The sequence below is a fragment of the Apteryx rowi genome, unplaced genomic scaffold (assembly GCF_003343035.1).
Source record: "Apteryx rowi isolate R43461 unplaced genomic scaffold, aptRow1 scaffold_100, whole genome shotgun sequence".
NCBI lineage: Eukaryota > Metazoa > Chordata > Aves > Apterygiformes > Apterygidae > Apteryx > Apteryx rowi.
The window spans coordinates 1,700,708-1,713,862 of NW_020447198.1; the positions used below are offsets into that span (position 1 = coordinate 1,700,708).

Here is a 13,155-nt window from a genome sequence, read left to right on the forward strand (position 1 = left end):
ACTGGGAGAGGCATGAAAATTGAATATTTCTGGTGCAGTCAGGTCCTGTTCGGCCAGACACCTCCAAAAGATTTCTCCCATCTGCTGCTTCCTGCAGCAGAAGTCATTGCATTACTACTACTAATTTCATAAACCACAGAAAGCAATGGTATTCACTTTTCTCTGTCCTGAAAGCCAGCGTATTTAAGGGCTCCTCAAAACTAATACTTTTTTGCTATAATCTGCAAATACAACGCAGACAGTTCTGGCAGGGAGGGACGCGGCTGATCGCAGGAGGCAAAGCCGGGAAGTTTCCTTAGGGCCGTTATCAGGCATCCCAGAAAAATGAAGTGTCACCCCCCATAGCCATAACCCTACACGAGGACTTTTGCCTCCTCTACCTCATTCTTCTTCCTCAGCTCTCCAAAACAGTAAGCCGGCTTGGCAAAAAAGCAGCAGACTGGCAGACTGAGGTTGCGAAATCATCTCCACGCTCGTATTTTGCAAGCCCCGTGTCACCTCTGATAATCCAACAGTTTAATGCACAGGGAAGGCAAAACCGTACAATCCTACCAAAACGAACACATCCAGAAGACACTAAATGGAGCAGCCGATCACAACTACCTGTATTTTCAAGTTGTGTATGCAGCTAATGGTTTAATCGAGTAATAATGTGTTTAAAAAAGCTAAGATAACCATTTTCAGCTTGTTATTTTTATTAATATATATATACACACACACATATACATGTGTGTGTTTGTGTATATATATATATATATATGTATATGTATGTTTGTGTGTACATATATTTATTTATTTATTGCCTCAGGGAGCTACCCAGGGAGGTAAGTGGCGCTCACAGTTGCACTGACTGTGAAACGCTGGAAGAGTCATCAAATCTCCTCTCTGTCACAGATACCAAAGAAAGAATATGCTCAGTCATATAGTCTTATAATAAGATTGAGCAAAGCATTTAAGTTATGTAAGTTACGGGGATTCTACTACTTTTCTAGAAAACCCATCTTATCAGGTTGATCCTATTTAACTACCCTAACTTCCTCGTCTTTCCAGGTTCTCAAGTACCCACAGATGGGTAACCTTTTTTCCTCTCAAAACATGCTGTTTCTTTACCAAGCTTGGAGTCACCTCCACTAAAAAGTGAATTGAAGCTACTGTTACAAGTAAGGAAGGTAATACACAGACACAAATAAAATAGACAAATACGCCTTTGCCCCGAATAAATTCCATAAAAATCTCTGTGCCTCAGGTTTCCTTCCCTGCAGAGGACAGTGCTGGCAGGGCACGGAGAGCTTTGAACAGCAAGCCTGTATCATACAAGTGCTTCCATTGAACCCTGGTCTAAATAACTAAAAGCTTTTACAAAGATTGCAGGTGTTCCTGCCCAAATGAAAAAGCACTTCTTTTGACTGGGGTCAACGAATTGGAGTGTGCTTGTGACACAGAAGCAACTCGAAGGGACCACAAAGCAGAAATTTTGAATGAAACCGCCTCTGTGGTGATAATATCTAACTTACAAAGATATTTTAGCATAAAAATACTGAAGCTATGCAGATCACATTGGTCCAAGTGAGGAAAACATTCAAACACACGTCTAAAGCCGTTCTTTTTCCTTAAGAGACTTAAGCTCATGCTTAAGTGTTTTCCTTAACTGGGATCAATGTGTTTTGTACCATATTTATTATTTTGGGAAAATGAAATTACTTTAGGATTTAAGTAATGTCACAAGACAGACGAATCCAAGTTCCCTGCCCTCTAAGTGACTTTCTGAACAAACATCAGTCAGGACCGTTAAAATTTTCAAAGCAATCCCCTGGTAGCCACCTTTAGCTCTGAGAGGGTTACAAGTAAGGTTCCAGGACAGATAAATACAGAGACTTTTAAAATAATTTAAGTATCTTCCATTCATTTCTGATGCTTTACATATAACAGATTTTATAACTTTGAGACTGGACCAAACTCCTTATTTTTTGGCCAATGTTTTGGCAAAATTTCTATTCAGTCCAGCAGAAAGTTACACATGCTCAGCCTAAAACTGGTGAATTATTTTGATAGCATGAATTCAATCTTACAAGCTTTTGGAGAAGAAACGCTCTCAGTAGCAGATATTACTGCATAATTTTAGGCTACTGTCTCCTAAGCTTCATTTGACAGGAAAGACAATATACTCAACATTTGCCGATAACGATATACATTTTTTTGCTATGCAATATCTAATGCCTTCCAGATGCCCTCAGCATTCGGGACAATTTGTTCGTTTCACTCAGAAGTTAAAATGTGTTTTGACTAGTAAGCCTCTATTTAGCTTTTTCTGTAATCATTTTTCTTAACGGGAGTATCTGCCAGATGTTGTGTCAGTCTAGTCATCCGGGACCTCTTCCAACTCTTGTGGAAAGTTTGCTGTCATAAGTTGTCACTGGCGGTTTTGTCTAACAAGCGATTTCATTAATTAACCCCAGCGCAGTTATAAAGCCATATATAAGGCATCGGAAGCAGCACTGGCAGCAGACATATCCTTTTTTAGGTAAGTGCAGTACCTATCTCTGCTCGCACTGCTTTGATCAAAGCGCTCTTTTTCCAAAGGAAGACGATGGACTACGACAGAAAAGACAGACAAGTTTTCCTTTTGAAAGGAGACTTGCTTTTATCCTACATTTCCACTGGACATGTTTCAATAGTTAGACACTAATATTTAGATGATCGACTATGGTTTATAGGTTATGTTGCTTAACTACTGTTTTGACAGCAAATTTTTAAATTCTCAGAGTTATATTTACCAATAATATAGCCTTAGAAACTGTTGTACTGAAGTCATGTTAAAAAAATGTATGTATTGACTGCAGATTTCACCTAACAGAATCCTGGAAAAAATACTTCCATTATTTGGCAATAACGAATTTTCCTAGTCTTGTTACAAAATGTAAGAGCTAATCGACTAATAAGAAAGAGAGGATTCATGGAGTAATTCTAAATTAGCAGCTTCTCTTTGAATATTTTCAGGATGAAGTTTAGGCTGTTACCAGACTGTTAAGCATTTCATTATTTTTTGAAAACTGTGAACTGATTGATTGAATTGCAGGCACTGATGCGAAACTCTTTCTCTCCAGGGAGGATGTCGTACCTGAAAGCAGCGATCCTCTGGAACGTGCTTTGCGTATCCCTGCTGATCCTTTTGGTGGCCTTAGTGCAAGAAGGGTCTTCTCAAGGTACTGTAACGTACAAAGCTTGCCGAGGATCTCAGACACATAGCGGGAATGCTCCAAATGTGTCTTCACAGAAAGACCAAATTCCAGAATTTTGTAGTTTGCTCGGACAGGTATTATGGTTCAGTTTCGTAATCATGGAATACCTTCTTAAATACATTTTGGTCCTCTTTTTGTTGGAAGGATATATAAATATCATGCAAAATGCATGTGAACCTACTACTTCTTTTTCTGTAGACATATGCTACAGATCCTTTTGCCTTCAGGGTGACATATTTAGCCCAAGCAATTGCCAATATGTATTAAAGAAGTATCTGAAATTACAATACTCATCTAATTTGGTTAGAAATATTTTAATATAATGGGCTCAGGGCGAGGAATGGACACAGCCTGCTAAATGTTCCTTGCCATTAAATACACAGTTACGACCGTCACCGAGGCTGATTTGGGCAATTATTTCTCCAATACTACAGACCCTTATTTACTCTCAAAACTCCGGGATTGACTTGTAGCACCTTTATGCACCCGCCAGGAGGGACCTGCAGCGTGGCGAGTCCTTTGCTGCCACAGCTCTCAAGTAACTCTGACGTTACTATAATGACAAGTTGTATAGTACTTGCTGGTAGAATATAATTTGCTATTACTTGATAGTGGAAAACCAAATTCAGGCATCTGGCAGCTCCTCACAGCACAGCAGATGTCAGATTTCAGCGGCAGGGCACAGCAGTCTGCCCTGCGCTCTCGGCATTTGATGGGGGCCTTTCCACTATTTTCAAGAGAAATCGGACTCTTACCAAGAGCAAAGCCACTACAGCCATTTAGGCATTTTCCTTAGAAGTAGCTTTGTAAAGTACGAGTCAAACTTAAAGCAAACAAATGAATGAAAAACGCGTATTTTCTGGGTTTATGTATATTTTCTTCCCATAAGGCAAGAAGGGTGCAATATACTGAGCACATATCTGGGAAGGAAGACATGTAGCTTCTCTTTCCAGCTCTCCTTTTAAGAGCCCGTTAACTCAAGTCCATTAACTTCAGGGTAACATTTATTCATTACTTTTAAAGAACTAGTAAAATAGATAAATAAATAAATAAAATAATTATAAGTAACTGTTGGAAACCACATTTGCAGGTTAAGTTATTTGTTGCCCCATGGTCTCCCTTCCTGCATGCACAGTGTGCACCATGAGAAATTATTGTGTCTTTGGTGTTGTGTTACATGTTGTTTGTTGTTGTTGTTGCTGCTGCTCAGTGTTTCAGCTGGTTACCTGAACTCTTTTTTAGCTTGCTGATTGTTCAGCGTCTTTGCTCGTACTGGGGGACGCTTCACTCAGCGTCCCGCGGGTTTCGCCCCCAGCAGGAGAGGCTGTCAGGACGCTAGCAGAGATTTCGTGCAACAGGGAGAGTTGTGCCGGGGTGACTGTTTGCTCTGGCCGTCAGAAACGTGGCTGCTTTCAGCATGAAGGCAAGACCTTCTGGCATCTCCGTTATCACCATCTAGGATTTTGCAATATTACAGCAGTCTTGCAGTAAAACCATGGTCAGGCGAGCATTTCTGCTGCTCGGCCAGCGAGTAACGTCCTCGTGGACAAGTGGAAAGTGCTTTAGAGAACATCTAAACATCTGGCTGATATATTGCCCAAGCTAATTCTGATCAATTTGGATCAATTTGCCATTCAGATTCTAGGCAGAGCTTATGAGCAATGCCAGCTAGAAAGTATTTCTGTCTATAATCATAGACATGCTTTCTTTTTTCTGGAATTTATCAAAACAGAAAGCAGAAACCCACAGTGTCATGTATATAGCGTTAAATATAAAGTTCTGCAAAATGTTCTGACAACGTTAAGCTTTCTGTTGAGGCCAAGAATTTGTTTACATTATCAGCATCAGTGTAGAGGTAAGATGAGAAATATGAGTTTTACAGGATACCTAGGCAGCATAAAAAAATGATGGACTACAAAATATATATGCTACAAAGTCATATTAAACAGGCTAATTTAATACAGTACTTTTGTTTAGTGTTTATACTCACGATCAGATAAAAAAATTGACAAGCTACTGTGAAGTATCCGAGTCCTTGCACAGCGTGTGTACACACACGCGTGCATCCGTGCTTCACAAGGCAGGCAAGGTGATGCCGCTCTCCTTAGAGGTCATTCACTTACTAAAGGAAAGAAAGGGAAAAAAAAGAGTAAGAATAGCTTTGCATTTGTTTTAGATGCAGCTCCCTGCTGACACCTCCAGGTCTCCCCAACCTATGGCATTTTTCCCCCGTAATGTTCTGAACCAAACCCCACGTCTCAGACCCGGAGCACTGAGGTGGCTGAGATCTGCCTCCCCATGGTCAAGCTCAGGCCCCTCTCCGATTTTATCGGGGAGACGCGCAGCGACTGCTGGCTGCCGCCCTAGGGCTGCGCGTTCAGCATTGCCCCCAGGCGCTTCCCGCGCCGGCYGAACGCTTGGCCCAGCTCCATCCCTAAGTCGGTCAATGGTAAATGACCTTTGACGCCGGCAGGAGCAGAAGAACGTTTTCCTTCTTATTCTCAAACACCGGAAAAACATCTTCTGCAGGTCTTGATTGCGGTTAGCACGTGAAAGCTTTGAAGACACCCAAGCTTTCAATCAGAAACCTTCTCCGTTGACTTCCCGATCGTATCCAAGCCCCCAAACTACAGGCCAGCCCCGCTCCTGCCGAGGACAGAAAAGCCCTGGGCCGCCCGCCCGGCTCCACGAGGGGCTGAGCTGGGCCCGCAGTTTCCGTGACATGGGCTGAATAGGTGGAATTGTGTAGGAAAAGAGAGAGGTCGATGGCACTGCCGCGCCGGTCAACGTTCCCACGCGCGGCGCGCGGGGCTGGCCGCGTTCACACTGCTGTTGTATGATTTTAGATTTATCGAGCTGTGCAGGGAGATGTGGGGAAGGGTTTTCTAGAGAGAATGACTGCCAGTGTGACTATAGCTGTCAACACTTCGAGGAGTGCTGCCCCGACTTCGGGAAGGTCTGCGCCCCGGGTAAGTGCCCCGACGCAGCCCGCGCCTGCCGCCAGCGCCGCTCTGCCCCCTCGCTTGGGCGCCCCGCGGCGCCGGCGTCTCTCCCGCTTGCGTGTCGCGCCGCGTCCTTGCTCTCCTCTCACCCGTGCGTTGCTCCTCGCTCTCCCCCTCGAGAAGGCGGCGACAGCCTCGCGCAAGCCCTTCGCGCAGGGAAGGTCACATCCGCAGGTTGTCGCCACGGAAAGGGCTCTGCTTTCCGGAAAGGACTTTGCTTTTCCGAAGGGCAGAGCAGGGCACGAGGGGGAGAACGGCTTGCCTGCTCCCGTCTGCTCCTCCTCAGGGCGCTTGACTTCRTCTGTCTGTCTTCTGTACAAAACGTCTGTCAAAAGCAAATTCGGGTAAGAATCCAAGCCTCAGGGTTTCCCGGGAGAAGTCTGGGACAGTCCCAGCGGAGTTTCTGAGACCTGCGGAGGTGCCGGGGTCTGACCCAGGGCCAGTGGGAGCCAGACACAGTCTTGCCATTGGCAGAAACCGGCTCCGAATCAGATCCATGTCAGTTCTGGAACCAAAATCGTTTATCGATGGAAATAGGAAAAACTGCCAATAAGATTGCTATTTCAATATGGCCCAGTGACCGAAAAAACAAAACCAAAACCAAATCCCCCCCCCCAAACTGAAAACTGAAAAATTTTGGTGCTAAAACTCATGCAGATAGTTAAAATTCATGCAACAGGGTTTGATGGAGAAGCTGGTAGGACAAGTCTTATTTTATATGCTTTATTTATATGCAATTTAAAACTGCATAGTGTAAATATATACAGATATTTCAAACTGTTTTAGTAGAGAATTTATCCAATGCATGTTATTATGAATCACCAGTGTCAAAAATATTAGTGACTCAGATAACTGCTGTTTCTTACACCGCCCTGTAGTTCCAGTAAAGTTAAAGGCCTAGGATAAGACTCCTTAGATCTAGCAATACAGGCCGAGTATTGTTTAAAACACAGATGCAGCAATACCTTAAATGCTAGTTCTGCCCCTCAGGCAAACACCCGCGCTTCAGTCTTCTCAGCCATGATCTTGATTTGCAGCACGACTTCAATATTTTTTCCTTTTTCATAAGTGAAAGTACATTCTGAGGCATTTTAATTACGTAGGCGTCTTTTTTTTATTGTGGRCCAGATTCTGAAGTTACTCTGGCATCTATGTAACATCTTAAGAAAGCCTTTAGGGCTAGAGAGATCTCCTCTATTTTACCCTAAGTCGCTGAATTAAGCCAAGCGCAATAGACGCCTTGCTTAAAGCGTGTTAGCAGGCTGATTAAGGACTGTTTTCCAGTCTGTGCGTGGCTGATGCTGACATTACAGGAATGTCAGACATCATCTCTGAATGCAAACTGCCCCGACATTATAAAATAAAAATCATTCTTGTCTGTGCACTTGGGCCCACTCTGCATTTACACTGCTCAAAAGGTGTTCAGGACCTGCCTACACAGTAATCCCAATTTCACTAGATAATTAAATAATTGTAAAGTGCTATTTTAAGCTCTGAATGCCACCAAAATGACGACTTCAATATGAGATTCATGCATAGAAAAGATACAGGACAAGAATAACTGATCATAAAGTCTGGAAGTACAAAGTGATAGTTGATTCTTAGCCCAATTCCATGAGATGTGAAGCATCCTCAAAAAATATCAACTTCAGACCTAGTGTAATCACTTCAGTTTGACATGCCTATAATAAATACATATTCAAGGTATTATTGAATGTCAATAAATACTAGCTTGTAACATAATGTAAACATTTAGAGTCAAATTTTGTCCTTGAAATACAGCAAGCATGTTTTGCTGAAGCTGGTTGTGCACACGCTTTCTAACAATTTGGTCATATTCTATACAGAAATATTTCTATTATATTTTTATAAATATATAACAGAAGCATTGTAGTCATTGAAGTTATTGGAAGTTAACCACTAGTGTAATATTAAAAGCATGTAGTTACAAGTTTCATGTCAAAATATAGCAAGTACTCCTCTAATATTCAAGAGCCGTACTAAATAGGGATAACATTTCAAGAAGAGCCACTTTAGCTTTGCATAGCCATTCACACTGCTCAGCGGCAGCATTTGCACGTGCACATTGGGTACACTAAGTCACGAGCTACTTAGGCAAATTCTTTTTCATAAATGCTTTGGTAGACACATCACTGCTGATGCAAAGTGGTACCTGGATGAAGATCTTTTCCAAAACCTGGCCCAGAATTACTTTCTTGCTGAATTTAAATTCTGCTCTTGAGATAACTGCTATCTGATTAGGGAAACGAAAATCTTCTACGACGGGACCTACCTAAAGTGAACTCCGAGGTTACACTTCTCTCCCACTATAAATTGTGAACGGTCTCAAACACCACAGTGCTCAAAGCGCAGTTCTGGTTACATGGCCTGACCCAAAACCCAATTACATAAACAGACTCTGGACCAGACCAAAAAAGCCCACCTGCTTTTATGAAGCTGTTCTTCAGATCAGCTTAAGCCCATGACTTCACTTTAGGAAGGTCCCAGTGTTAAGCGTGAGCCAGACACAAGCGCTAACCCGCGTGTTGTGCCTTGTGCAGCACTCTCCTGTAGAGGACGTTGCTTTGAAGCCTTTGAAAGAGGAAGAGCGTGCGACTGCGATGCCGACTGTGAAAGGTATCAGAAGTGCTGTCCGGACTACGCAGATCATTGTAAAGAGGGTAAGAAACACTCCTTTATCCCTGTATTTCTCCTAGATGTGTTTAAATATAAATACGTTGCACTGTCAAAATATTAACTGAGCAGACTCCGTCCTTGATATCACTCACATTAGTTCCAAAATCGATTTGCCATAAAATTCAACCAATCTTATTTTTTGCTGATACATCTGCAGTGTGACAACCCAATAACCAGGAACTAGGAGGCAGAGACTACGTAAATGTTTGCAGAATATCACAGATACTCTGCACTACTTGCTGGTCTTACCGGTCTCTAAATCACCAGCACGCAGCACCAGGACCTCCTGGCAGCTTACAAGAGTCTTAAGATAAGACAAGTTAGCTGTTGAATAACAATCACAAAACCTGATTTCAGAAGTAAATTGCCCATTTCCTCAAGAGCGAGGCTTTTACTGAATCATACGGTTAGATATACTGGAAACCACCGCCAAGATACGAATTGTGAGGGAAAACTYCTGTTTTGTCTTAGCCTTCCTCAGCACTCTCCATACTTGAATTTACTGCCAGAACCATGACCCAGAATAAAACACATAAGGCCAGGCTGGCCGTAGAGAGGCTAAGATATGAAATAAGTGTGATGGATGAAGTCCTTCCTCGGGTTTACATGTTGTTCCTTTCAGACTACGATTATTACTGATCTTGCTCTTCCTCAAAATGCAGAAAGCAGGTCTGATCTCTACAGATGTCTACTTTTCCTGGGTGCTAAGGTACAGATCTGGTGGAGCTGTTATGCCTTCACTTAACTTTAATGACACAAGCAATTCAGTTCTAGTCTAGAAAACACCACAGACTTTAATTTTATCACATCCTCAACCTTTATGATACTTAAGGATTAAATCCATTTCTGTGCGCAAAACTTGGCAGATACGGCTGGCATTCACAGAGCAGGCTATCTCCAAGGCAGCCAGTTTTCAAAGTGTGCCATTTACCGAACAACATGAACGTTTCCAGTTATTATTTGGTTCACCAGACCAATCACTCCCAATCCCCAAGGGCTGCTTGGTTTTACTACGCAGTTGCACAGTAATTTATATGGACTATATTCAGCATTTTTTACTGTATGCGTAGAAGACGATAGGTCTTTCAACCATCTTGAAGTGAATTTGCTGCCTTTGAGGTTGCCAAACACCTCCCTCCCTCTGCTGTTGTTACCAGGACATCTTATTGCCACGATGCCACTCGATTTGCACGGCGCTATCTATCGCTCTTATCTCTCCTTTTGATTAGAGGGCTCCCTAGGGACTTAGGTGAACACGTGGATCTGCCCTAGGTAGGCACCTGGCTTCTCCCTAAGCCCTATGGACATGCAGAAACCAGGCAGGAGTGCACGTGAGCCCAGCCTAGCCCGTGTCCCCAGGAGCGGCACAAGACGTAGTAACTCTCGACAGCGGCAGCAGTGACAACCATTAATACAGAGCCTGCCAGGCGCAGCCCACAACCCCCACGCGAGTGGGCTATCAGCTAATCCAAGCACGTCGCTGCAGCTCAGAGCGTAGGCCAAACAGGAGGAAGGGGGTTTCCAGGTCTAAGGAAAAAGTCTATGTGGGATTTAAAACTCATTCTTCCTCAGATTTATGCCCTGTAAAAACCTTCCATCTCATTTTACAATCATCTATAAAGGTTTTTCAGTGAATACTTCATTTTAGTATGTTTTCACAGAAAGTGATAGGACGCGTCTCAACTGTTTGATGTTCTAACCGCAYGATCCTAATATCTAACTAATATCTGACAAGATCTAACTCATAGCAACTCCCATGCAACTCCCTTTGGTTGCATCAGAAAGATCCTGCAAGTCCCCTGAGATCGACCATGTTTTTTCATGACTAATGGATCCTTGTACAAGGCTACACTTGTGGGAAGAGAGTGAGATAAATAACAGGGTCTCACTTCCATATGTACAATTTGACCCAGGGTTGCAGTCAAAATTATTTTCTGGCTCTTACTGGTTGCAGATGAAACCCCATGAAATCTTCAGAGTTGGATATCTGAACACAAACCTTGTTTCTCCTAAAACTCAACCTGCTAGAAGGTAGCTTAACATTTAGAGCTTGCATTGCCTCTTTGATCCATGCCTAAGCAGTGACTCCTGTCTCTCCCAAGGAAAGTATATTTTTAAGAAGTCTTATCATGTATGTGCAGAATTATCAGATATGTGAAAAACTACAATAAAACTAAATCTTCAGGGGATTATCAAAGTAAATGCTTGGCTAATACAGTAGCTCTCAGAGATCCCCTACAAAAAACACTTGCGAGTTAGCCCCGAATCATCCACAGTTAAAAAACAAACTGTCGGCAAAAAAAATTTAGGCAACATAGAACTCTACTCAGAATTCATCTTTTGCCCACCTCAAAATTCCCATTAGCAAACTTTTGGGAAAAATATTTCTCCAGTCTTTGATTGACACTTAGGGATCCAAAGGGTATTTTTAAGTGTGTGTTCTTCTTTTTCCAAAAATATTTTGAAGAATCCTAGGGATTGGAAGAAAATTAGATTGATATGGGAAAGGGTCATTGAAATTCTTTATCACATTCTTATTATACAGTTGACCCCGAGCATCTGTAGAGAAAAGCACTCCCACTAACAGAGGATTTTATTTCTTTCAGCACATGCAACAAAGCCACCACCCAAGACTCCTCCAGGAAACAAATCAACATCTAAGCGGTCATCCAAAAATGAGGAAGAGAAGCCAAAGAAAGTAACGCAACCCCCTGAAGTTATGGAAGGTAGGACAGAAAATGCATGAAACAGGATGGGTGTTACCTGAATGAATATGAAAGCCCATTTTTTCTGTTCTGGATAGAGGAAGCCAACGCGAGACATTACCAGACAGTTACCAAGCTTGGAAGCACTCAGTTTATAAACTAATTACCTCACCTAAGCCTCAGGAAAGACTCTACTGACTTTGGAGAGTTCACTTAACGCAGATGTTGGAAGTGTGGTGATGTCTCCTGGGTCTCTATTGCATTTTCATGCCTATCTTTAAAAAAAAAGTTACAGACGATTGTCAGTTTTGGACAAAGTCCATGGCTGGAACAGGAAGGGTGTGCTATTTTGGGACAGTGATGAACCGACAGAACCAAGACAGAAAGATCCCCTGGCAGGTTTCTCTAGTTTTAATCAAGCCAGGCTTCATGCAGCTTCAGAAAACACCCATATTTTATTTTTTTCTGAATGGAAAACATGTTGCTTTCTCATGTTCTTTGATATTCTGTTTCAACATTTTGAATGATAGCTTGGGAGATCGGTTTGCACTTGAACCCTGAAGTAACAACAAAGCAGTTAGACTAGAAGTCCATTTTGGCCAAATTTTTAACCCTTAAAAATATCTTCTAGAACTTGAAGTACCTGCCTTTCTGCTGCAGCAATTTCCTCTTACAAGATCAGTATAGTGGGTCAAATGAAACAAAATTAAGGAAATACAGATAACTATTAAATGATTCCACTTGAACTATGGTATTTCAGATACATCAAGGAGAAAAAAAAAAAAAACCTATTCTGTTACGCACTGCTCTGCATGCAATGCATCTACAATAATTAGCCGAGAACCAGCGTTGCTAACGTTCATCAGGGCACRACCGTTAGCAGTAGCTCAGATCTTTTAAGATCTTAGAAGCCTTGTTCAAAAGCTGAACAGCACTGACCCGAATCACATGCTGCTGCCCTGCCTTTTTTTCAAGAAACACAAATGTCAATGCAGTTGTAATAGGAAACAGTAACACAGCAGGAACCAGAGGAAAAAAAACCCCGTGAAAACAGAACCAAACTGCAAAACATCATGGAGATAACACTTAGCAAGGGAATAAAATGTAGAAACATTTAACGTTAGTTTCTGCTTAATAGAGCTGTAGGAATAACTGGGCTCAGGTCAATGTACCCATAAATGTAAAAGACCGCCTTAAAGCATAAACCGTAAAAAGGAAAAATACCCAGGATACAAAGACGTAGTAGGAGCTGAAGTCAGGTATATGTACTCGGGAAGTTCATTTTGCACCTCTCTCCCTAACTCTCTCCCCCTCTCCCCAAGAGACAACCCCTGCAGTCACCGAGGCAGCAACAACCACCCCGAAAAAAGAAGAGACTACTCCTGAGGCCACCGAGGCTGCAACGACCACAACAGACCCTCCCACCACTCCCAAAAAAGAAGAGACGACCCCTGCAGCCACAACCACGACCGAGCCTCCCACCACTCCCAAAAAAGAGGAGACGACCCCTGC

General features: G+C 42.5%; 1 protein-coding gene across 1 annotated transcript in view; it reads left to right on the top strand.

Moving 5' to 3' along the window:
* The first annotated feature begins 3,109 nt into the window (after window positions 1-3,109).
* The window catches only part of PRG4 (proteoglycan 4), an 18,884-nt gene continuing 8,838 nt past the window's right edge, over window positions 3,110-13,155 (top strand). Inside the window, exons 1-5 of the mRNA XM_026062735.1 lie at window positions 3,110-3,203; window positions 6,086-6,208; window positions 8,803-8,922; window positions 11,545-11,636; window positions 13,040-13,151. Coding sequence (XP_025918520.1) covers window positions 3,110-3,203; window positions 6,086-6,208; window positions 8,803-8,922; window positions 11,545-11,636; window positions 13,040-13,151 — 541 coding nt within the window. The remainder of the gene's footprint in view (window positions 3,204-6,085; window positions 6,209-8,802; window positions 8,923-11,544; window positions 11,637-13,039; window positions 13,152-13,155) is intronic.